General features: G+C 36.2%; 3 protein-coding genes and 1 non-coding gene across 5 annotated transcripts; 2 read left to right on the top strand and 2 right to left on the bottom strand.

The window, feature by feature from the left end:
* Nucleotides 1-8,409: 8,409 nt before the first annotated feature.
* Nucleotides 8,410-12,443, top strand: LOC111883201 (probable protein phosphatase 2C 52). Its single transcript, XM_023879546.3, has 6 exons — nt 8,410-8,617; nt 9,670-9,967; nt 10,384-10,719; nt 10,808-10,925; nt 11,011-11,234; nt 11,828-12,443. Exons 2-6 carry the CDS (start codon nt 9,764-9,766, stop codon nt 12,287-12,289), a joined length of 1,344 nt encoding a protein of 447 aa, XP_023735314.1. The 5' UTR covers nt 8,410-8,617; nt 9,670-9,763; the 3' UTR covers nt 12,290-12,443.
* Nucleotides 12,444-13,931: 1,488 nt separating this feature from the next.
* Nucleotides 13,932-14,003, bottom strand: TRNAQ-CUG (transfer RNA glutamine (anticodon CUG)). The gene has a single exon. It is a non-coding gene; the product is annotated as a tRNA-Gln (tRNA).
* Nucleotides 14,004-14,086: 83 nt separating this feature from the next.
* LOC111883210 (pentatricopeptide repeat-containing protein At1g03560, mitochondrial) lies at nt 14,087-17,612 on the top strand. 2 transcript variants are annotated; one of them, XM_023879554.3, is made up of 2 exons: nt 14,087-16,123; nt 17,036-17,612. In XM_023879554.3, the coding sequence occupies exon 1, from the start codon at nt 14,149-14,151 to the stop codon at nt 16,120-16,122; it is 1,974 nt and encodes a 657-aa protein (XP_023735322.1). In that variant the 5' UTR covers nt 14,087-14,148; the 3' UTR covers nt 16,123; nt 17,036-17,612. The 2 variants fall into 2 exon arrangements, with proteins under 2 accessions (XP_023735322.1, XP_023735321.1); XM_023879553.3 differs by having other exon boundaries at nt 14,087-16,151.
* Nucleotides 17,613-17,640: 28 nt separating this feature from the next.
* On the bottom strand, nt 17,641-18,510 carry LOC111883203 (uncharacterized). Its single transcript, XM_023879547.1, has one exon. It carries the CDS (start codon nt 18,508-18,510, stop codon nt 17,641-17,643), a length of 870 nt encoding a protein of 289 aa, XP_023735315.1.
* Nucleotides 18,511-26,174: the final 7,664 nt, after the last annotated feature.

Genomic DNA, 26,174 nt, shown 5'->3' with positions numbered 1-26,174 from the left:
ACAGCACATACTAGGCCACGCCCGCTATCCGGGGCCTCGCCCCCTTCTTCGGGCCTCGCCCGCTACAACGGCCCCGCCGTTCCAGGCCCCACCTGGCTTCGAGCCCCGCTCAGATACAGATCTGTTTCACTTAGGCCTCGCCTGTCTCAGGGCCCCGCCCACTAACATAATAGCACATACACATATCACATACATCACATAGGCTAAATGTAAGCTAACAACTCTTGCTCTAAGGCCTCGCCTATCTCTGAGCCCCGCCCGTGTCCTGCTACTGATGAGTCATGGAACCTCGTCCATACTCCTGCTGATAGTGAGATACGGGCCCAGCCCACTTTCACTCCTTTCCTAACTTGGGCCTCGCCCCTGGGCTGCTGCTACTGAGATGTGGAACACCATCCACACTCTGCTATTGGTGAGATATGGGACCTCGCCCACACTCACCTCCCTACCAGGCACATACAAGTATCACACAGACAACAAGTATAAACTATCACATAAACTATCTCTTGGGCACCCGCCCTCTATCATTGGACCTCGTCCGAATATCATACTAGCATACTGTGCCTAGGGCTAACCCCCAGGTCTTCTACTCATAACTACATGGGCCGGCATTGTGGCCGTAGACCCATTCATACAAAGGGAAACTCACCTGCACTGGCTGAACTTGCTGATGATCCCACTAGCTGCTGCCCGACCACTCACTGAACTCCGGCTCTACTAGCTTCCCAAGCTATCAATATCAACGCAACACTTAGTCTAACCGACCCCCGGCAGTCAACCAAGTCAACTCTATTCCAAGTCAAAGTCCTGGTCAAAGTCAACCTTCCAGGTCAACGCTACTCGCCGAGTCCAGCTACTAACTCACCAAGTTCTTATGCTCAAAGTCCTTCTAATCGCGACTTGACTCGCCGAGTCAGCCCCTGACTCGCCGAGTCTACTAATTCCCGAGTCCTGACCTGATCAACTCACTGAGTCCTGGCTCGACTCGCTGACTCGAGTCTTAACTCGAAGGGTTTGGGACCATGCGACCTGACTCGTCGAGTCCAACAACAGACTCGCCGAGCACAAGGCAATCTCCAACCAAATCGCCGAGTTGTTCATCCAACTCGCTGAGTTCATGCCCATCTTCATCCGACTCGACGAGCTGTTCATCCCACTCGTCGAGTTCCTCCTCATCTTCAAGCTACTCGCCGAGTCCACTCGAAGGACTCGCCGAGTCCATTCGGTTCCACAACATGCATAGGACTTTCGAGTCATGCAGGGACTCCAAACCGTAGATCTACTCTTCCCAAGCCTACTCCTCATGTAAAGTTGCAAACTTTACGTGTAGAGAAGGAGATCTAGGCAAAATGCACCATAAACTAAGGTTTAAGACCAAGAGGCTCCATAATCCACTCAATGACTGATACTTTACGGGATTCTAAACCAACACAAGCATGGATTTGAGGTAGCAACCTCAGATCTGGACCTCAAGCTCAAGATTGATCTTAAACATGGCTTAAAAGCCCCAAAACTCATAACCAAGGAAAATCTGGAGGAGAGAAACAACTTAATACCTTTAAATGCTCTGAAGTGATCCCCAAACTTCGGATCCAAAGCCACTCCTTGATGCTTCAAAGATTCCCACTTCTTCTTCTTCCTCTAAATCACTCAAAAATGGCCAAAAGCATGAATGATCACAATGGGGGCTTAGGGTGCGGTGTTCTGGGTGTGAGAGACAGTAAAGGAGCACTAGGAAGAAGAATGAGGTGATTATATAGGCTCCAAGCCCCGGATTTAGGGTTTTCCTCGCACAGACCCTACTCGCCGAGTCGCCTTGGCCGACTCGCCGAGTTGGTCACTTATTCCTCGACTCGGATCCCGCTCGGACTCGTCGAGTTCCTCCTTGGACTCGCCGAGTCCCTCCTAAATTTAGGGTTTCCTTTACTTTCTTGGCTTTCAAAATCTTGGGTGTTACAGTGCAAACCCTTGGAAATTAGGGTTTCATCAGACAGCGCGGACTCGCCGAGTCGCCAACTTAACCGCGTCCCAAGTCTCGTCTCTACTTGGCGAGTCGGGCCTCCAACTCGCCGAGTCCAAGGCCAAAATACAAAATACTCAGATAAATCTTACATACCAGGAACCAGGTGCTACAATAAATCTATCTATTAGCATTCAAATTACCCTATTTGTTAAAACTTCAAAATCTTTACTTTACTTTTTGATTTTATTTTAAAATTTTACCTTTAAATATTTGAAATTAACTTAGATATTCACAGGTATAATTTGGGGAGAAATGTTAGGACCAAGATCCTCAACCCTATTAAGGATCAAGGATCTTCAAGGACTTTTAGGATCCCGAACATATCTCAGGATCCTGACCATTATTATTATTATTATTATTATTATTATTATTATTATTATTATTATTATTATTATTATTACTATTATTATTATTACTATTATTATTATTATTATTATTATTATTATTATTATTATTTCCTAACATTTTTAACAAGTATATTTCTGGTCTTTTTCTCATATGTATAAAATTAGTCAACATAAGACTCATTCTCAACAAAGAATCACTTAAATCAGGAAAAAGACTTGGGAATACCAAGTCAAACCAACATGTTCATTTTTATTCGAGAGGATCCCAAGAATATCATACTTTTAGTTACATAACCTAGACTATAAATACACTTGTAAAACTCACACAACAGACACAATTAGCTGACACCTTAGACACCTAAACTTACTGCCATACTTGTACTTTTATATTCATCATTTCATATGTAACGCATCTTTCAATTAATACAGATTAACAAGGCAGGTGATCATTATCACCTCCCAAGGTTTTGTACCGAATATCCTAGCAATGATCAAGGGTTTTCCTTGTAAACCACCTGTATCAACTACTATTGATTTGCTCACTTGTTTCGATTACCACATCACAACCTTTCATACAATTTGCTTGATTTATAATTGATTAATTTTTTACTAAAACAATGATAGTGTTGGTAATCTTGTTGTCTGATAGCCTATGTTTGGAGATATGAAAGCACGATTTAATATAATCAAAATTATTAAATTTTAATATATAAATGAATCCACGACAACATATAATATGTGATCTAAATAATTTGCTAAAGCGTAGTCCGTATGAGAAAGGTATGCACATTTGGAATTGGAGGTGGATAGTAGGATTATGTTAATGAGAGTACATTACCTAAATGTGCATCTTGAGGCAAAACACAACTATGTAATGCAAAATGCAACCTTGTTTTGGTGTCTAAGTGTTCAAATCATGAATAAATCAAGTACAATGCTATTTTAAGGTATGCTTTACCAAAAAATACGACCATGCTTTGGAAAACACGACACATGTAATGCTACTGAATCATATAAATCTTGATTATAGGGTATGTCGGTCATTCAAGCTCGAAAAACACTTTAAACACATCTTGAAAGTTCTTTTAATATGGTAGAACAACTCTTTAGAGGCCATAATCCATCCACATATTATCAATGAATGAACACAATTTACCAATAACAATGCTAATTGAGATTGTCCGTAAGTATACTCAATGGATGTTTATTTAACATAATGACTTGGGAGGTAAATTACAATGTAAATAGCAAAATATTGTGTATTTTCAAAAATGACAAATCAAAATGTTTCTTTTTCAGGGTGTTTACTGGTGTACTCACCTTGTATATAGAGATGGTGTTTCAAAGTAAGATGTACAAGTCTGTCTAGTGGCATATAAGAAAGATGTCATCCGAGATGCCTTCCAACATGTTTCAAGTAACAATTTTTAGGAACACTTCTGTTGTAGATCTTCAACTTTGAATGTGTACATGTGGGAAGTAACACAGTAATGGTATAGTGTACGGTCATGCTCTGGCGGCAACACTTTTTTAACCAACACAAACTTTTACCATAGGGTTCAACTGGATTAGAGGTCTAATGTATATCAAGTTGCATACCACATAACAATAATGCATCCTCTGTCGCTTCCTTTTGAATGTGAAATACCAGACCCAATGATGATCGTTCTAACCCCTAGGTAATCGAATATTTTATGTTTGATCGAAATCAATTATGTTTGGACTTAGAATTATGAAAGACAATTATTATCGTTACTTCTTATTACATACCACAAATAACAAAAAAAACATAAATTAGAAATACGAAACATCTTTTAAAATATTCCTTGTGTCTGTGTGCAAAGTCAGCCCTGAAACTTCGGATTATGTATTACGCCCCGTTTGATAGTTTATGACCGGGAAAGTACTGTATGAGAAAGTTTTCTGACTGGGAAAGACATCATGTTGTTTAATTGTACATCTGATTGACTGTTCTGAATGATGAAAAATGACAATATTACCATGTTGTTCTATATTGTGATAGATGAAGTTGCTGAATAATTATAAAAACATACAAATTGTCATACAAAATAAAAATTACACAATAATCATTTAAAAATCCAAATAGAATGTCGATTAAGTTGTTTTTAATTTTTTTTTTCAAGTTAATGTTACGTCGTTATTCTTTCTAGCAATTGTAAATTTTTTTATAACTCAACATGTGATTTTTGACCAAGCTTATGTCTAATAGTGGTAAGATGGATGAATTTTTTCAAGATTCATTAGGATGATGGTAATGATGTCCAAAAAAAAAGAACTAATCCAATAAAAATGAACTAAAAAAATTAACTAAAAGAAATTAATAATCCAATAAAGTAATATTTATTAATATATAAATATTATATATTTATAAATAATATTTTTAATATTTAATAATCTAATAAAAATTATTAATCCATTAAAAAGAAATAATAAAAAAGAATTATTTAAAAGAAGTTAATAATCCAATAAAATAATATTAATTAATACATAAATATTATATACTAAAAATAATATTTATTAATATATAATAATTCAATAAAAAAGAAATTAAAAAATTATTTAAAAGAAATTAATAATTCAAGAAAGAAAGAGACAGAGTTTGGGACACAATTGTCTTTCCAGCCTATTCAACCAAAAAGATATGATTTTGGAGTTTTTTGGAAAAGATATAACTTATCGGGAAAGATCCATTTTTCTATGTATATCAAACAGTCTTTTCGATCCATTCAGCCAAAAATATCTGTTTGGACCTGTCTATCAAACGGGGCCTTACTCCATAGACGCCTCCAAAATTAAATATTCATCTTCATTCGACAATTCATTGTTGATATTGTGATAATTTTTGTTGAAGATATTTACCTTCCTTGTTAAATCCTTAAAGCTAGTCTTCACTTCTTATTTTGTTTGATATGCTCTAGACTTAATTCGTAGCGAAATATATTTGTCAAACGGACCCAAAGTGATTCACACATCAAATGTAGGAGATTGGTAACAATAATATCATCCTTAATGATAATTGAAGTCCGAACGGGTGCGATCTCCTCTTCTAAAGTCCATAGAAAGGGTTTATTTGCTGTCATTTCGAGTTGTATAATTGAATAACTCTTAAGTCTTATTTACAAGCGATAAAAACAATTAGTATCAGTTTGACTACAAAATACACTTTGATTATGAAATTTAGATATTTAATAAAAATCGTCATTTCACCAGTGACCTGACTTTCAACACGGAGTTGTCATGTTAATTTGACTACTTTGGACATAAAAAGTATATATTCCCGACATCCACATGTAAAATGTGATATATGCATAGATAACATTTGTTACATAGAACACAATAAAAAAATCACCTCAAATGGACTTTATATGAAAGAGTTATAAAGGTTTAAAGTTGGTATTATTTCATATTTTTCACTGAGCCTACTTTGAAATGGATAATGACTTAAAAGGGTAATATACTTTTCGATTTGTACCTATTTGGTCACTGAGTTTTTTCGTCCATATTTGCCCCTTCAACTTGTTTAAATGTACATATTATGTCCTTACGACCAACTACTCTAGGTAATCTGGAAAAAATGACTTGATAGGGTAATATATTTGTCACTTTGTACACATTTAGTCCTTAATATTTTTGTACATATTTAATCATTAATATTTTTTATTGCAAAATAAGTTATTGTTGTTTTTGTACACATTCAGTACTTATGAACGGTTTCTTTAGGTTTTTATCACGACATCTTACTTATGACAATCATTAATAACATGTTTAGGGTTGTTTATGCTTATGGCCTCGATTGTTTGGTGATTCGGTCTTGTCTTCCAAACGTTGTAACTTCTTCATACAATTTTGGATCTTAACGATATATTCACGCCTTCGTATTTGAGTCTACTAAAATTTTCGTTTGGATTACTCCCGTTAAAAAAATAATATATTTTTATTTGCGATTTTAGAAAAAAAAAATGTTCATACATTCATTCATAAAGAATGCATGTAGATAAAGATCATAAGTAAAAATATATTACTTTTTAACGTGAGTAATCTAAACAAAAATTGTAGTAAACTCAAATACGAACATGTGGATATAAATATCATTAAAATCTAAGATCGTATGAAGAATTACGATGTTTAGAACACAAGACTTAACCAACCAAACAACTTAGATTATTCCCTTTAAAAAATATATATTTTTACTTACGATTTAAAAAACAAAACGTTCATGTATATATTCATAAAGAACACATGTATATAAAGAACGTAAGTAAAAATATATTATTTTTTAACGGGAGTCATCTAAACAAATTATAGTAGATTGAAATATGAACGCGTGGATATACAGATCGTTAAAGTCCGAGAACATATGAAGAAACTACAACGTTTAGAAGACAATACCTAAACACCAAGCAATTGATGTCGAGGTGGCCATAAACTTGAATAACCTCGAACTCCTCATTAACGAGTGTCCCATGTAGGATATCGTAAGAAACCTTAAAAAGTCGTTCATAAGTAGTGAATGTGTACAAAAACGACTTATTTTGCTATATATATATATATATATATATATATATATATATATATATATATATATATATATATATATATATATATATATATATATATATATATATATATATGGAATGGTTCCCTTGAGATTAAAAAAAATTAGAGATTTTGAGATTCAACCTCAGCTATGTATTTCTTACTTACCGCTCTAACGCTCCAGCGTACCAGCAGCAGCGGACTATGCCTAATCATAAATGATTATATGACAGAGAGAGGTATAATCATATATGACTATGCATGTTTATACATATATGCCTAATCATAAATGATTATACATATATGTCTGTTCACAAACTGAGTAATCATATATGATTATGACAGTTGGTGGCAGAAAAGGTTGTGGTGACAGAGATAGCGGTGGTATAAGTAACGTATGTGACGGTGGTGGGGTCTGCTGGTGTCAGAGCTGATGGTAGGGTTGGTGGCGGTGGTGGTTATGGTGGTAGGGCTGGTGGCGGAGGATAAAGGAATAGGTGGCGCTGTGTAATCATTTATGATTATACAAGACCTGCCGCGCCGGTACGCCAGTAGGTTATTGCGGCAGATATGAAATACGTGACTGAGGTTGAATCTCGAGATCTCTGTTTTATTTTTAATCTCAACGGAACCTACCTTTCTCTCTCTCTCTCTCTCTCTCTCTCTCTATATATATATATATATATATATATATATATATATATATATATATATATATTAGGGACTAAATGTGTACAAAATAAAAAATATATTACTATATTAAGTTATTTTTCCGACTTACCTGAACCAATTAGTCATAAGGACTAAATGTGTATAGTTAAACAAGTTGAATGCTCAAATGTAGACGCAAAAAAACTCAATGACCAAATGTGTACAAATAAAAAAATATATTAGTTTTTAAATCATTATTCCTATTTTGAAACTAAAAATTATGCTATCCCGAAGTCCAAGATTGGAGTGTGATATCTCTATGGACAACCTTTTTTACATAGAACACTATAAAAAAAAAGTATTATTCCCATACGAAATTTGTATGAAAGGTTTAAAATTAATAAAAAAACTATATTTTCATAAACCAAAAACTACGAAAATCTATATAAATTTCCTAACAAACTGAGCAAAATTACATCCCTTTGCTAAAAACAATCTTAGTAACACACATTTTTGCAAATAGTTATCTGCAAAAATAATAGCTATTTAGATTATTTTCTATTTTTGGCTATTTTACAGTAAAAAAAATTAAAAATAATTATTATGATTATTTTCTTATTTGAAACAACTTTCTTTTTATTTTATAAAATAAAGAATGATTTTTTTTTTCATAAAAGATATTGAAAAAGCTCCCCTGTATCGTTAGATGCTCTAAATCATTAACATAATTTAAAACATTCCATTAAACAATTATAAAGAACATGGTGGCCTCGAAATCAACAAGAATCACGCTGCAAATCAAACACCATGAGCCTGGTTTTAAACTTTAAACGTAGACTTGGACTTGACATTTATATCCCATCCCATCCATCCATTCATCGCCATAGCCTTTAGTAACTGTAAACAAAGCTTAGCCTCTCTCTCTCTCTCTCTCTCTCTCTCTCTCGCTTTTACAATTAATGCAACTGTCCATCAACCAGCAATGCTTTCCCCTCTTCTACTTCAATTTTCAACACCCAGATCGTAATCGTTCACAAAGGTACCTCTTTCCTCCCTAAATTTCATCTTTTTCTTACCTGTTTTTCGTAGTTTAAGTTGATTTGAAATCCCCTTTTCCTTTTTGCGAAAAGCGTCTTCTTATTTCGCTGAATTTGTACCATTTCTTTAGTTTAATCGGTGTATATGATCTGGGTTTCTTAATTTACGCTTTAATTGTAGTGGGTTTTCGATCAAATATGAATTTGAGCTTCTTTCTGTGTGTTAGGTGTACAGAAATGGGAAAGTCGATAGCTTCTTTTACATGAAGTGATTCATGCTTTAATTTATGCCCGATTTGGTGCTAACTTTTGTATGTTCAATGGAAAGATCTGTCGATTGTTTGAGTTTATTCTCTCTCTCTCTCACTTTTTTTTTTTTTCAAAAGCGTTGCACTCAAAAAACTTGATTTTGTATGGTGGAAATACATTTGAAAGAGGGGAGAAACGTGAAAAGATTGAATTTTGATATTCTTCTTGGATTTTATATCATCTTGAAACTTTTCGGCTCCAAAAATTGAGCATTGTTGCTGATACCCTTTTTTATTTGTGCTTTTTCAAGATTATTCTAGAGGGGATATAAAAATAAAATGTGCTATAATCAACAGAAAGAATCTTGGTTTTGGTTATCTCTTTCTATTTGCATTACAATTATATAGTAATTCTTTCACTTGTCATAATATGTTTGAACTAAACACAGTTATTGGATAAGTTTTGTTCTTTTCTTTTTTATATTAAATAAGATACCAAGAATACAACTTTGCTTACCTATGCGTTGGTCAATTGACTATTTTCCATGATTCTTGATCATATTCCCTTTATTTCCTTGCTTTTCTTGTCGTCTTCACATGACAACATTTATACCCATAAAATTTTCCCAGTTGTTATATTATAATAAGATTCTTTTCAATCGTCACATGATCTATGCATTATCTAAATCTTGTTCACATGCAATTATTCATTATATATATGTGTATTTTGTTATAAAGTAGTCATTTGTATCTTTGACTTGGAGTTCAAACTGATTCCCACACCATTTTCTTGATTGTCTTTTCAGAAGTTTCTGACTTTTGACCAAGTTTTCCGAATCTTTATCTAAATTCACAACAAGTTTTTCCTTCTTTTGTTGACTGGATTTTGAGAGATTGAAAATGGGGTGTTGTGCCTCAACGGGTAGTAGGGGTAGTGGTGGAAAAAAGAGAACAAGAAGAACATTTTCCGATCATGTGAGTGCCTTTCACCACACTTCTTCTGTACCCAATAGGATTTTTGCAAATGGGAAGAGCCGAAGTTCTTGTATTTTTACTCAACAAGGTCGTAAGGGAATAAACCAAGATGCAATGATCGTGTGGGAGGTAAATTTATCTTTTTTGGTTGTTCTGGTATTCTTCTAGTAACCCTTGAGCTGACATACTCTGTCGAAAACATCATGTTAGATATAAATCAATAAGGTACACTGTGGCCCACTAGATGACTAGTAACCCTTAAGCTAACATACTCTGTCCAAAACATCATGTCAGATATAAATCAATAAGGTACACTGTGGCCCACTAGATGACTAGTAACCCTTAAGCTAACATACTCTGTCCAAAACATCATGTCAGATATAAATCAATAAGGTACATTGTGGCCCACTAGATGACTGACATAAATATGTCAGATAGCTCAATCCATATTGGAATTGAAACTCCCAGACTGTGTTTATAGCTGCCGAGACTCGAACCCTGTAAGGCATATTGTTTATATTTTATGGTTTGGAATCTTTTTGTAGGATTTTATGGCGGAGGATGTGACATTTTGTGGGGTATTTGATGGGCATGGGCCCCATGGACATCTTGTTGCGCGTAAAGTTCGTGATACGTTACCCGTGAAGTTGTTTTCATTTCTTGATTCATATGAATCAAAGAAAAAAGGGTCTACTACTTCTATTTGTTGCAATGGGGAAAATCATGGATTAGAGGGGGATGATTGTGAGGAGGAAAAACCGGAGTTATTATGGAGAGAAGCTTTTTTAAAATCTTATAAAGCAATGGATAAAGAGTTAAAGTCTCATCCCAATTTGGATTGTTTTTGTAGTGGAAGCACCGCCGTGACAATCGTTAAACAGGTATCGTTTTTTTTCTACAAAATTAATGTTTATTTATTTATTTATTGGATAGGTCTTAATAGAGTTTTTTGAACATTTTGAATTTAAGGGATCGAATCTTTTTATGGGAAGCATCGGAGATTCACGTGCCATCATGGCATCTAAAGATACCAACGATTCACTCGTAGCAATTCAGTTGACCATTGACCTAAAGCCCGATCTTCCAAGTATGACAAAAAAAACAAAACAAATCTTTTTAAATCTTTATTTAGTCAAATTTTTTACTATACTAACTTGATTTTCATGTTATAGGAGAGGCCGAAAGGATTAAAAAATGTAAAGGGAGAGTTTTTGCATTACAAGATGAACCGGAGGTCCCGAGAGTTTGGTTACCATTTGATGATGCACCGGGGCTAGCAATGGCACGAGCTTTTGGAGATTTTTGTTTGAAGGAATATGGAGTCATATCAATTCCTGAAGTCTCTCATAGGATTCTTACAGAAAGTGATAAGTTCATTGTTCTTGCCTCCGATGGGGTACATAAACATTTTTTTTAATCGAATTGATTGCTTCCTTTTTTTCTCTTAAACATAAACAACTTTTGTCTTGTACTGCATTTGGCGTGCATTGAACTGAGACTCTGACTCATGTCAATATAATAAATATCACATTTTTTGTCCTACACAAAAAGGTGAAACAGTGCGGGACAAAGACTCAAATCTTGATATCTTGTGTGTGTAAAAAAGACGTGAATGTCCTCCTCATTCGCATCATTAAAAATAGCCCTAGAAAGTTTGTCAGGTAAGTCTTGTACCATGTGACAAACGCAGCAAGGCTGCGTTTGTTACATTATACAGGATGGATTGGACAAACTTTCTAAGGCTATTTTCGATGAGGCGAATGCCGAGGGCATTCACGTCTTTTTACACAGACAAGATATCAAGATGGAGTCTTTATCCGGCATTGGTTCACCTTTTTGTGTAGGACAAAAAATATGATATTTATTCTGTTGACATGAGTCACAATCTCAGTTAAATGCATGCCAAATGCAGTACAATTTGTTTTTGTTTTGTTCTACCCTTTTGATGATTGAACTTGTGCCACGTTGCTGACGTTACGTCTATTGTAGATTTGGGATGTTTTGAGCAACGAACAAGTGATTGAAATCGTATCCACATCTCCAACTCGGTCAACAGCTGCCCGGATGCTGGTTGACTCAGCTGCCCGTGAATGGAAATCCAAATACCCGACATCCAAAATGGACGATTGTGCGGTTGTATGTTTGTTCTTAGATGGAAAAATGGATTCAGAATCCGATAATGAAGAACACGGTTTCTCTTCCGCTACCCTCCAAAGTATTGCTGGTGAATCAGACGATGGTCAGAATCCTGAACCCGTTTTGCAAAGAAATTTCACAGTGAGATCAGCGGAAGAGAGTAGAAAAGATCAAAACGACGTAGTTTTGGAAGGGAATGGGGAAACTGAAACGGGTGTGGCTGAAGATCAGAACTGGTCGGGTTTGGAAGGGGTCACGCGAGTCAACTCGCTTGTTCAACTTCCGAGATTTTCAGAGGAGCAATCAAGGACTTAAAAAAATATTTCTTTCTTAATGTTAGTTATAATTTGATTTTGTGTTTTTTGGGAAGTTGGAAAATGTATAATATTTTCTCTAGGGTTGTTGGCATTGCGTGGGATGTGGATTATTTTATCATATAAAAGAGTTTTCAAATTCGTGCTTTTGATAATTGCTCATGTTTTAATACAGATAATTATTTAAAAAAAATAATAACAAATTATGTCAAAATTCTCTATATCAGTAATGTAGTTTAAAATTATAACAAACTATTTACATTTTCTTTCCGTTAATAGCAAGGTATTTAAAATTTTACTTTTAATAACAATGTACTCTCATTAGATTTCTAATTAGCTCTTCAAGATGGTTTAACTCTTGTATAAGTCTAGAATTGTCCATGTTGCCATAATAGACGTATTATAGGGGTGTTTTTTAAAATATAAGAAATAAAAAAGGTTGTTTCCACCTATAGACATGGATTTGTAGCACCTACCTTCGAGGGCTTGTGGAATGAATTTATGCTCCGAGAAATTGATGTGGCAAAAAAAAAAAAAAAAAGAGCTGAAGAACAGTTTCTCGGAGCACCCTCTGTTGAAGAACAAATCCTCGAAGCACCCTCCGTGGATTGCTCATTTAGTTCAATGGATTTGTTCTTCAATTTTTTTGTGTGTGTTTTTTTTGCCACATTGATTTCTCGGAGAATAGGTTCATTCCACGGAGCCCTTAGAGGTAACTCAGCGGAATTCATGTTTGTATGTGGAAACAACTTTTTTTTATGTCTATATTTTGGAAAGCACCCCCAAAATATGTCTATCTGAGTTGTAATCCACATTATAAATCCATTTTTTCTACAACTTTTATTTCTTTCTTAATATCGCCAATTCTTTTATTCATTTTTTTGGATTTCTACTATGAGAGCTCTACGTGCAATAATTATCAGACATATTACCGAGTCCATCTTTTGGTCATCTTTAACGCCCTTTATAGCTTCAAAAATATAATCGAAGAATAGGTTCATTCCACAGAGCCCTCAGAGGTAACTCAGCGGAATTCATGTTTGTATGTGGAAACAACCTTTTTTATGTCTATATTTTGGAAAGCACCCCCAAAATATGTCTATTTGGGTCGTAATCCCCATTATAAATCTATTTTTTCTTCAACTTTTATTTCTTTCTTAATATCGGCAACTCTTTTATTCATTTTTTTGGATTTCTGCTATGAGAGCGCTACGTGCAATAATTATCAGACACATTACCGAGTCCATCTTTTGGTCATCTTTAACGCCCTTCATAGCTTCAAAAATATAATTAGACGTCTTATATGAAAATGGTCCATCATGATAGAAGTTTGGTTAAGATGGTGGATTGGGACAACATAGTAGATATGTTAAGAATGAAACATTGCCTTTCTATAACCAACTTTATTGTTATCCAATGATGTTGCAACTAATTTTATTTCTTTATTTTCTTCATAGATATTTTTTATAACAAAAAGATAGGCAGATGAATGAATTAGTGTGAGCTTTGGTGTAAAATAATGTTATGATTTGAGTATGTTTATATAGTAGTTAGATACGATGGTATATGAGGATTCATAAAGAGGTTAACATGTAGAAAAATAGGTGGTTAATCAAGAAAGAATTTTACGTGGTTCAAAAATAAGGTCCTACCGAGATTTGAACTCGGGTTACTGGATTCAGAGTCCAATGTCCTAACCACTAGACCATAGGACCAATTGATGACTTCAAAGATCCACAATACATATTTAATTTGAAAAGTATATTTCGAAACCCTCATAAAACCCTGATTACAGGTTTCGAAACTTCAATTCAGAGCAATATCGATGCAATTTCAAACTACAAATTCAATTCTAACGCAATGAGAAAAACCCTACTGAAATCCCTCTACCCCATCGCAACCAACAGACATCACTCTTCGTCCATCAATGGCGGAAGAAAGATTAATCACCCACTTCACAATTCATCAAAACCCGACCCGAATCCACCTCCCATCTCAAACTCCAGATGGGTTTTCACCACAACCGCACCCCCACCACCGGAATGGGTTCAACCCATCAACGACACCTCCGATCTCATCACATCACACCCCAAACCTTCACCATGGGTTGACCAGATCCTCAATCTTTTAAACGACGATTCATCCCAAATGGAACCCAAATTGGATGATTTTTGTCGCAAATGGCTCATCAGATTATCACCCAATTTCGTTTCCTACATTCTTAGTTCTAGTCGGGTCAAAAACCAGCCCGAATTGTGCCATCGGTTCTTCAAATGGGCAGGTAAGCAAAAGGGTGGTGGATACACTTACTCTCATAATCTTGAATCTTATGCTTTCTTGATTGATGTTCTATCTGTTTCTAAAGATTTACATAGGGTTAAATCTGTGTTCATTGAGCTTAAACAAAAGGGTTTCTTGATGAACATAAAGTCTGCAAATTTATTGATCAAATCATTTGGGAATCTCGGAATGGTTGAAGAATTATTATGGGTATGGAAACAAATGAAAGAAAACGGCATCGAACCCAGTTTGTTTACTTTCAATTTCTTGATAAACGGTTTGGTTAATTCAATGTTCATCGAATCAGCCGAACAAGTTTTTGAAGTTATGGAAACCGGGGCCATTAAACCCGATACTGTAACATATAACACAATGATCAAAGGGTATTGTAAATCCGGAAACACAAAGAAAGCCATGGAGAAATTTATGAAAATGGAGGAAAAGAACATAGAACACGATAAGATCACTTATTTAACTTTAATCCAAGCTTATTATTCAGACAACGATTATGATTCTTGTTTGAAACTTTACAACGAAATGGAAGAAAAAGAACTAGAAATCCCACCACACGCTTATAGTTTAGTAATTGGAGGTCTTTGTAAAGCCGGGAAACCAATGGAAGGGTATATGGTTTTTGAAAACATGATCCAAAAAGGGCGTAAAGGTAATCTTGCAATTTACACCGCTTTAATGGACGGATATGCAAAAGCCGGGCACGTAAACGAGGTGATAAGAATTTTCGAGAGGCTAAATAATGACGGTTTTACCCCCGACGAGGTCACTTACGGTGTAATCGTGAACGTTTTATGTAAAACCGGACGATTATCCGAGGCGTTACAATATTTTAATTTATGTCGCGAGAATAAAATCGCGATTAATTCGATGTTTTATTCGAGTTTAATCGACGGATTTGGAAAATCTGGGAGATTATTAGAAGCCGAAAAGTTATTCGAAGAAATGGTTGCCAATAAAATTACTTGCGATTCGTATTGCTATAATGCGATTCTTGATGCGTATATGAAGAACGGGAAGATCGATGAGGGATTGTCGGTTTTTGAAAAGATGGAAATCGACGGTTGTGATCGAACGGTGTACACGTACACAATTGTAATGGATGGATTATTTAAAAAACATAGAAATGAGGAAGCTTTGAAGATTTGGGATTTGATGATTGATAATGGAATAACACCGAGTTCGGGTTCGGTTCGGGTTCTTTTGACCGGGCTTTGTTTATCGGGTAAAGTGGGCCGGGCGTGTAGGATTTTGGATGAGTTGGCACCGATGGGGGTGGTTGTGGAAACGAGTTGTGAAGATATGATTAATGTTTTGGTCAAAGCGGGTAGAGTTGACCAAGCGTGTAAATTAGCGGATGGGATTGTGGATAGAGGGAGAGAGATACCCGGGAGGGTTCGTACGGTTTTGATTAATGCGTTGAGAAAAGTTGGGAATGCTGACATGGCGATGAAGTTGATGCGTAGTAAGATTGGGATTGGGTATGAGAGGATGGGTACGATTAAGAGGCGTGTGAAGTTTAAGATGCTTGTTGACAAGTGAGGTGTTGTTTATTTTTTACTCAAAAAAGGGTAAAACGGTCATTTATTTTTACTCATTCAAACGAAAAAAAAGGAAATAGTCTTTGTTTATGTAAACACTTGCATTTGACAAATATCATTTATCCATCGAGTACTTTATCCATACATGGGAAAAAAGAAATCTACTAAGTTGTATTTGAGTGTTTCTTTTTACTTAACACAGAAATAACGACTTAAGCGAGAAAGTCAAGGGAATGGGGTTTTCCATTAAGTCGCAAATTTTGCATACATTTTTTTTTCTTTCATTTCTTTAAGTGGGCCCGAAAGTTTTTCAAATAGGCTTTAGGGATAAATGCAAAAATAGCAATTTACTTTCATATATTTGTTTATTATAGCATCCTACTTCCGTGTCATTTTATTACAATATTGTACTTTGAAAATTCTACCCAAGTATAGCAATTTAATTAAAATACAAAACAATTTCATTGCTTTAATGGAGTACATTTTTCAAAGTACAATATCCTAATAAGAAAAAAAAAAGAAAATTTAAACTACAATGCTATAGTAGGGAAGTCTTTTATGCTATTCTGAATGATGAGTGTGAGGAGGGCATATATGTCTTTTGCACATTTGAAAAAATTGTTATTTTTGTTTTATTTACATCAGTTTCACAGTCATGGTCCCTATCTACCACAGACCAAACACAAGATAACTTGTTTTACCGTTTGTCTTATGTAACAAATGGGGCTTTATGGTTTTCAAGTTTTTCATGCAAAATGACTAATTTACCCCTGACATTGTTCCAAACTTTACAGTCAAAGACATTATCTGATCAGATTAGCTTACCCTTCTTTTTTCTATCATGTCAAAATTTGGTTGTTGCACTCTCCTTTTTCTCCTGACATGTCTAGTCTTTTTCTATTTGTTTTGCTCAGGACAACCTTTGTGAAATGACTTATGTATCCCTAGTGTCATGCGGATTAAAGATGCACAGACTGGAGAGATACGTATCAGCTAAAAGTGATTTTATGTTAGATACGCGTGTTGTATAGGTATCTTGTAAAGCTTGCGTTTTGTAAATATATAGAAATTAGGGCTAATTAATTTTACGAAAGATGAAGATTGTATTTATCTTTTTTCAAGTAAATAGAAAAGTATTGTAATTTCTTTTCAGACAAATGAGCTACTTGTTAATATTGTTAGAATGTAGTGTATAGATATTTATTAAAAAATATTATTGATTTTAATCAATCATAATTAAATAATTAGCAATTTAGAATCCTAACCAAGACTAAACACGAATGTTTGTAATTAAGAGTCGGTTTTGACAGAATATTTCAATAAATAAGATCAGAATTTTAACATTGCTACTTACACATTACAGAATTTAGAAAATAAAAAACTAAATTCCTAAAAATAAATACATTTTCACGTCACATCATTTTTTTTCTCTACAAAAAATTCTCCAAGTCAAACGGAACGAAAACGACGTCATCATCATATGAAACGGTGTCGTTTCAGGGAGATATTTCATCCCGTGCTACAGGAATATGAAGCACTCCAACGAAACACGGGGATTCTCCAGCGATTCACATGTCCCCGGCTCCTCCGGCTCCGGCACGCCACCGCCATCGCCACCGCCTTTAATCTTCTTTAACTTAACATTTCCATTATTCTCAGTCATGGTCACCGGTACCCGGTTGCCGGACTTCTGAACAGGACTTCTCTCCCTAACTTTCGTAAGTTTTCCTGCTTCCCCCCGCAACGCCGGCGATCTCGATCTCCGAGCTGGAGGTTCACGTCGGATGACACTGGATGGTACCACGTTTCCGTGGCGTTGTGCAGTGGTTACATTTCTGGACGGAAAGTGGGGTTTTTTATCCGTGGATGGAACGGCTGATCTTCTAGCCGGAGGCCTAATGGCTCTTTCTTTCCTAGTGGCGCGTTCGCCGGAATAGTTCGTCGGCTGTCTTCTCGACACCATCTTGGCAGGTGGAAGCTTTTTTACTTTCTGGGTAACTTCTCCATCTTCATCGATTGTTCCGGTTCCGATCGTCGTCGTCGTCGTTGCAGCGGAAAAGCTCGCACTGTAAGTATACATCTCCGACGAGATCTCAGAAGCATTTTCTTCAATTGGGTTCTTGGTCAACTGAACGACAGCGTTTTTAGACTTAAAATCGTGTTCGGGATGAGGAATCTGTTGGTAGTCGGCGGTGATTTTTGTTGGGGAGGAACTGATCAACGGCGATGGTTTTTTGGAGGCGACTGGAATTTCTGAGAGGACTTCTTTCACTGTTTCTTCTTCAAATGGCAACGATGGAGGAGCATCACGGCGTTTTGAGCTGGTTTTGGAGTCGTGTGCGGCAGCGGCGGCGGCGGTGGCGGCAGTGGTGGTTAAACAGCAACCCATATTTTTGTGAGGTTGATTTACATGGAAGGTAGAATGCAAAGTGAATCTGGGAGTGGTTTGAATAATTTTCGCAATATGTGACCATGTGGGCTAAACCTTTGATTTATTATTGAAAAAATAGATCACTTTTTAAAGGTTTAAACGGATATTAATTAATTAGACAAAATTATATAAATGGTCCATATGTTTAGAAAAAGTGATAGTTTTGTCCTTATGAAGATTTTGTTGTATAGATTCCCAATGTATGAAAACCCTTGCAATCATGGTCCATATGACATTAGATCAGTCTTATTGACGAGTGAGTTGTGCTCCTCCCGTGAGGACATTTTCGTCATTTTGGTTCTTACTCTATCGTTATAATTGAGATCAATCATCATTTCTAAGTATGGTCCTAGCAAGAAATTCATCTTATATGATTTCTTCCTCGTTTAGCTCGATCGTCCTCTTTATTTGTTTTTACATTTTGTCCTTATCAAATCAACTATATTTTTTTGATTCATTATTACACGTTTAAGGGTTACGATCATTATTTATTAGTGTTTGGATTTGAGCTATTGTAATTTGAAATGTAACTTATATTGGAAACAAACTGCTTTAAGTAAAGTTGATGATGCGGTTTCTTCAATGCAAAAATTTGTTTCCAGTACATGATTCGTTGTATGTATTTTGTAATCGTCACGTCATCATGTATGCCACATATAAGTACTGTAACGCCCGAATCCTGGTATATATTTTACACTAAATTATTCATTTTTGCAAAGAGACTCAGCGAGTTGGAGGCCCCAAACTCGTCGAGTGGGAATGAAATTTGGACACGGGACTTGAAGCCTACTCGACAAGTTGAGAGTCTCAACTCGACGAGTAAGGTTGTCAGAGTGAAACCCTAATTTTAGGGTTTTGCACCCTATTTAAACACCTTAACCTCCAAAGGTTGACCTCATTTGCAGTCTCCATCACCCCAAACCCTAGCCACGAAACCCTAATCCACCTTTGAGTGTTTTTGAGCCATTGTTGTGTGTTCTTTGTGATTGTGAAGCTTGAGAAGGAAGGAGAAGCTTGAGGATTCAAGAGGAGCCAATAGATCCGGAGGCTGAGTTGCATTTCTGACTCATTGGAGGTATAAAGTTTATACCTTGGCTTTCTATTGCTTAGATCTTCATTTAGGGTTGTATATTGTCACTTTTGGGTCATTTTGAAGTCATTTGCAGGATTTGAGTGTATCATGAAGTTGTGACTTCAGATCTAGGCACTTATGAGCTTATAAGGCTTAAAGTTTCCAGATTTATCCAGCCTTGGCCCTTCCCCATGCCCTAGATCTCGTATATAGCTTAGTTTTGGTGTTTTTAGCTTCATGACCCCATGCATGAACATAAAGTTAGCAACTTTACATGGTAACTTAATCCTAGGGGACCAGATCTATGGTTTGGAAGCATTAAACTCCTCTGGAAGTGACTGAATGGATTTAGACTAAAGGGGGACTCGACGAGTTGTTCATTCAACTCGGTGAGTTGGGTCGTGGTTCCTAACCTTTTTTACTACTGGGCAAACTCGTCGAGTCTAGGAGATGACTCAACGAGTTGGACATGGTTTTTAGGTTTTGAAGATTGAAGAACTCGACGAGTTCAAGGAGGAACTCAACGAGTTGTGAGCGAAATGCCTTGACTCTATTATGAGGAGGAACTCGACGAGTTCCTGAAAGAACTCGACGAGTTGGATCGAGATTTCCAGGGTTTTATGGATCATGGAACTCAACGAGTTGATGGACCAACTCGGCGAGTTGAGTCAACCAAGATGTTGATTTGACCAGGATATTGACTTTGACCAGGATGTTGACTTTGACTTTGACCATTGACCAAAGTTGACCCTTAGAAGGGTGATGAGTATGAAAAGGGTAATTAAAGAAATGCTTATGTGTAGGAGACATAGAGGGGTTGATTTCAGAGCAGGAGCCTTTGCAACTATATCCCAGTTATCAAGGTGAGTTACCTTCTAGTAGAAGTGGGTCGAAGGCACCAATGCCGACCCACTAGTAAGTGTTATAGTAGGATGATTGTCTTTGTGATAATTATCTGGTATGCCACTATCTATTATGGTGTATGTGCTAGTATACTATGATATTATATGATGGTGGTAGGAGGGGTAGGATAGGCCCCAGTACCGATCAAAAGGACAGAAGGGGTAGGTCAGCACCTTGATAAACTAGGCAGTATATGACTTATGTGTTTATGTAATAGGATGTTATATGGTAGAAGTTGGGGTGACATAGTCCCTGGTACCGGTCGAAAGTACCGAAGGGGTAGGCCAGCAACCTGATATGCTAGGCGAGGTACTGGTCGAAAGGACCAAAGGGGTAGGTCAACACCCGGATATGTTAGGCATGTTACCGGTTGAAAGAGACCGAAGGGGTAGGCCAACACCCTGATATGCTAGGCAGCTACCGATTGAAAGAGGCCGAAGGGGTAGTCCAGTACCCGGATATGCTAGACAATATGATTATTGTATGGTATGTGGTGTGATGGGGGAACTCACTAAGCTTTGTGCTTACAGTTTTCAACTTTTGTTTTAGGTCATTCTTTTTCGAAGGGAAAGGACCCGACATGATAGCAATGCATCACACCAAGATTTTCCACACTATGATGTTCTTGGGATTTTGTACTATGACATTATTATATCATAACATGTTTTGAGACATATGACATATGAGTTTTGTCACAACTAGCCTTTTTGGCTAGGAAATTCCATCCTCAAGTAAGCAAGGACTATTGTGAGACTTGTGCTAACAAATCTAAGTGTAAAACATGAGTTCCTAATGAGCCATGTAGTGTTAGAACCCAAATCTCTCCAAGTATGTGAAATCTCTCCAAATATGTGAAATCTCTCCCAAATCTCTCCAAGTATGTGAAATCTTTCCCAAATCTCTCCAAGTATGTGAAATCTCTCCTAAATCTCTCCAAGTATGTGAAATATCTCCCAAATCTCTCCAAGTATATTGAATCTCTCCCAAATCTCTCAAAGTATGTGAAATCTCTCCGAAATCTCTCCAAGTATGTGAAATCTCTCCAAGTATATTAAATCTCTCCCAAATCTCTCCAAGTATGTGAAATCTCTCCCAAATCTCTCTAAGTACCTTCCTCAGTCGAAAACATCTCAAAACCAGAAGAGGAAACCCCAACAAGACCCTCTTGGTCCGGAACCCTCTTAGTTCGGATACCTTCTAAGAAACCAAGAAGCTTCTCACTTTGGAACCTCATTTGCTTCAGAGCCTCCTTCGCTCCGGAATAAGCCTTTCATCCGGACATATCAGTTGGCTCAGAATTCTTGGCCTGCCTCGCACCTCGGTCCAGACTACTAACTTCGCACCTGACTCCAGACGTCAGTATTCGGCTTCGGAACTCGCAGAACCTCCGGACCTCGCCTATTAATTTCGGAATCCGAGAATACACTCTGGAAAATTGAAGCGCCTCCGGAACTCCTTGCCTACCCACTTCGGACCCTCGCAGCTCTAATCCCCCCCTCCAGAATTTGGAATATAGCTCCAGAATGCTAAGAGGAGCTTCGGAATTCATGTTGTGGCTCCGGATTTCACCCCTCCACTCCGGATTTTTGTCATTTTCGGACGTTATCATCATTTTAAGGCATTTTGACGTCGGAAATCGCACCAAACTCATATTTTTCATATCTTAGACCCCTTAAACCACCATTTTATGCCAAAGTTAATTATTTTAAACATATTTATATAAAATAATACCCAAGATTTTTATGAAGGGATTCTAAGAGGATAAAGGTTTGATTTGATGTAAATTCTTCATTTCCCATGCAAATCCCAGTAATCTATGCATTAACCCTTAGTGATAGACATTACCCACCAGTACTCCAAGTAAATGTCAAATCACTCCTTATCTTCCCTTATTGAAAACGTGAACTACTCTCTCACTTCTCATATCTATATTCAGTAAACTCCTAAGAACACTCTCATTTTCTCTCAAATACTCCTCCCAAGAGCAAAGTTAAGGATTGGTGGAAGCAAAATTCTCAAATCTTCCCTGGAGTTTTCTAAAGTAAGTTCTCCACTCATCTAAGATTTTATATAATCTTCAAGATGAATCCATATTATTTTACTCATAATAATATGTGATAATCAACCTTAGGACAACATTCTTCCCAGAGGAGTTCCTCATCTCAGCCAAAAGTTTAAGCTTGAGATCTTCACTCCATAACTCCATACAACTCCTCAACCAACTCAAGGTGAGCTTCATACCCCACTTTTTCCAAGTTTTTATTGTTTTGGGGGAGAGTACAAGTCAAAGTCTTGTGTAAACCATGATCTAATTGCTTATTGTGTATGCATGCCATCTTACATGTGCTTAAGTATGAAATTCCTTACTCTTAGTCCAAAAACTCAGAGATTTTTGGTTAAGTCTCAAGAGTTTGGATTATTTTTCACCAAACATGTTTAGAAACAAGAACTAGTATATACCAAGTATAAGTCATGAATTTTTACAACAACTATGAGCAATTGCTTCAAGCTTCACTCAAACAAGTTGTTAGATAAAATATTTTGGGAAGTGATTAAAAATATGAAATTAATAATATTTTGAAATCACTGTTGGTCAAACATATATATAAAGGTTATCTTGGAGTATTAATTCATGCTCATGACGTTTACCAGATCAACTGATTAGTTGGGTTTATTTATAAATAATTTAATATAAATAGCTTTATCAAGAACAATATACAAAAATAGAGTTTTTCATTAAAAAAATATTTGCATGTCATAAACTGCTGTCGTAAAACCTTTAGGAACATAAGTAATGTTCTATATGTAATAAAACAGAAAATGCATGTCATAACCGGCATTTATAAATTTATACAAATTATAACTTGACACTTTTTCTCTTGACTAAAATGACTTATTTTTCAATAAACGAAAAGGAACGAACACGAGCACCCAGTTAACGAGCACAATCAACAATATGGAACGAGAACGATATTTCTATTCAGTAAGTACGAAATTCATTATTTATCTAACAAATAATGAATCCCGAATGATTGCTCGAAAGGTTGTCAATATTCTAGTCAGACAAATCTCAAAGGTACCTAAATATGAAAATATTAGTGTACGTCTAAAGTCCTGTAAGGAGTTATAGCTAGAGTCTCCTGGAGGGAGAGCGGGAATTTGTGTATAGATCTATACGGGGTTGACACCCCGCACCTTCGTTGTTCGCTACAGATAGACCGGCCAGTCTAGGGTGACAAATGTCTTTATCAAACCGAGGGCGCCTGAGAAACGCCAAAACAGGCCTCCATCATGATTAGTATGGTTATAATGACTCACTAGAATATGTTATTAACTAGAAATTTATGCGAGGAAAACCTCATAAATAAATTTTGGCACATTGTGTTGACTGTCCTACGCATGGTAGTTGATGGTCCGCATTTGTTGTGTTGACTGTCCTTGTTCATTGGGTAGAATGTCCACAATCGCCACGATCGATTTTTTTCACCTAACAAGTATTAGAGTCTTATTACTGCTATTTTACAAATCAGAAAACGTAGGACTTTATGGAGAACGTTTGTATTACAATTTTGAAAACGATGAACTAGTACACACACATGCAAGTATACACATTTGGAAACAGAACTTATGAACATTTTTATAGCAGAAAATATAGGATTTTCTGGAGGAAAACGATTTTATACGATTTCGATAATGATAAAATAGAATGCACACTCACTTATACCCGATAAGTCACTTATACCCGATAAGAAAAACAAGACCTTCAACCATATTCTCTTTTTGAAAATAAGGGATTTTTCTGGAAACGGTTGACTATTACTATTCAAAAGAACTATTCTCAGACACAACTCGCTTTTACAAATTACACTACTTTTCAAAATCACTCCTTATAAGGATGAACAAAAGTAATGAAATGCACACATATATCCATGATTTTCAAGACAAGACTTCAAATGATTTCATAGAAAATATTGGATTTTCTTAAAGTACAACGAGAACAATTCAAAACAAGTGTAAACGATTTTATACAAAAATGCTTATGAACTCACCAACTCTTTAGTTGATGCGTTTCAAAACGACTTGTATTCTCGTGGATCTAGTAAGCAGGTAACAACGGACGCGGATGCTGGACTATTTAGCTGTAGTTTGGAATTTTTCTGCTTATGTCTCTTTTGTGTAATTCGAAGAACAAATACAATATGTAAACAATGTAAGTTTATTATCTCAATGTATGATGTTTGGATTGCTCTGTTTCATTTATATTCAATTGTTATGATACTGCACAATGAAGTCACCCGCCTCCGGACGTTTCCGTCGTCTGGTCCGGGGGTGTGACAAGTTTTATGCTATGAGATAACTTTATGATGTTTTCAATAATCTGTTTTATGAATTATTAAATTAAAAATGAAATTTTTGGTCTTAAATTTTGGTATGTTACAAGTACTATGATAGTCAATGCATGAGAAAGCAACTTCATAAATAATTCTTTGATATCTACATCTAGGTCAGTAAGTTTTTCAAGAATAACTTAGACTAACATACAATTATGACGTGTGTATAAGTTTTGAGTGCGGAAACATTTCCAATACCAATGTAACGTGGCACCTCACTTTAATTTGGTTCTCTATCACATGCAACTTCAAGAAGAAATAACACAATCTAAAAAAAAGATATTCTTTTTCATTGTATTTATTAATAAAACTTAGTTATCAACGAACAATTAATGAGAAGACAAATGGGCAACAAGTTGCGTCGCTAAGCCTTTTTGTAGTAATGTCAATTCTTTTGAAAACTATATTTATAGATCAATGGGATATAACATTGCTATGTATGATCCATTATACTTTATTAAGAAGCTCCACCGCAAGGAAATCAAACGTATCAAATGCAAATTGTATGAACACGTGTTGATTTTCCACACAAGATTTCTCATGTTTGGTGACCTTGCATGTAGCAGCTTTTAATGCAGCATGCCCCGCCGTGAAATCCCCGACCCTCAAGCCTACGAGAGGGGATACCCCTATAAGGTCTACATATGCGTATTTCCCTCCAACCCATACAAAAATGAAAACATAAGTCGGTCTACGGGTTGACCTTCCTTCTGTCGGGTCAGTCAAGAAATTCATAGGAGCCTCTTTCTTGGCAGTAACCTCGGTATGCTTAAATATGTCGACCAAAACATATCTAACCATATTATGCATGTATTTGAAACCCGAGAGTTATTTGCAATGAAATGCATGCTCTCCAAAAGAGTCCAAACATGCCTTGTGGCACACCGGACATATCTCGTCAGCTGGGAATATTGGAATCATGAGTCGATATTTGAGGATGGTACGATACTCCACCAGAGACATATGCTGGCTTGGCCTATCTATAGGGATAGCTAGAAGAAAATCTTGAGCATGTGGTGCACGTAAACAATGGAAAACTGCTTTCTGTCGAGACGTCATATTGAAATGCACTTCCATATCTTGTACAATTATACTAAAAAGGGGACTCGCCAGTGTATTATGGGATTTAGGGGGGGGGGGTGTCCTTAGTAGTAAAAGTGCTAAGGTCAATGTCTGAAAGCTTGTTACGAAGAAAAGCTAAGGCACAAGCATAATCAGAATCCATACCATATATGTCGTTATCGTGTAAGATGTGG

This window comes from Lactuca sativa, chromosome 8 (genome assembly GCF_002870075.4).
Source record: "Lactuca sativa cultivar Salinas chromosome 8, Lsat_Salinas_v11, whole genome shotgun sequence".
Classification (NCBI taxonomy): domain Eukaryota; kingdom Viridiplantae; phylum Streptophyta; class Magnoliopsida; order Asterales; family Asteraceae; genus Lactuca; species Lactuca sativa.
Note: the sequence above shows the minus strand (reverse complement) of the source record. Positions and strands in the feature narration are given on the sequence as shown.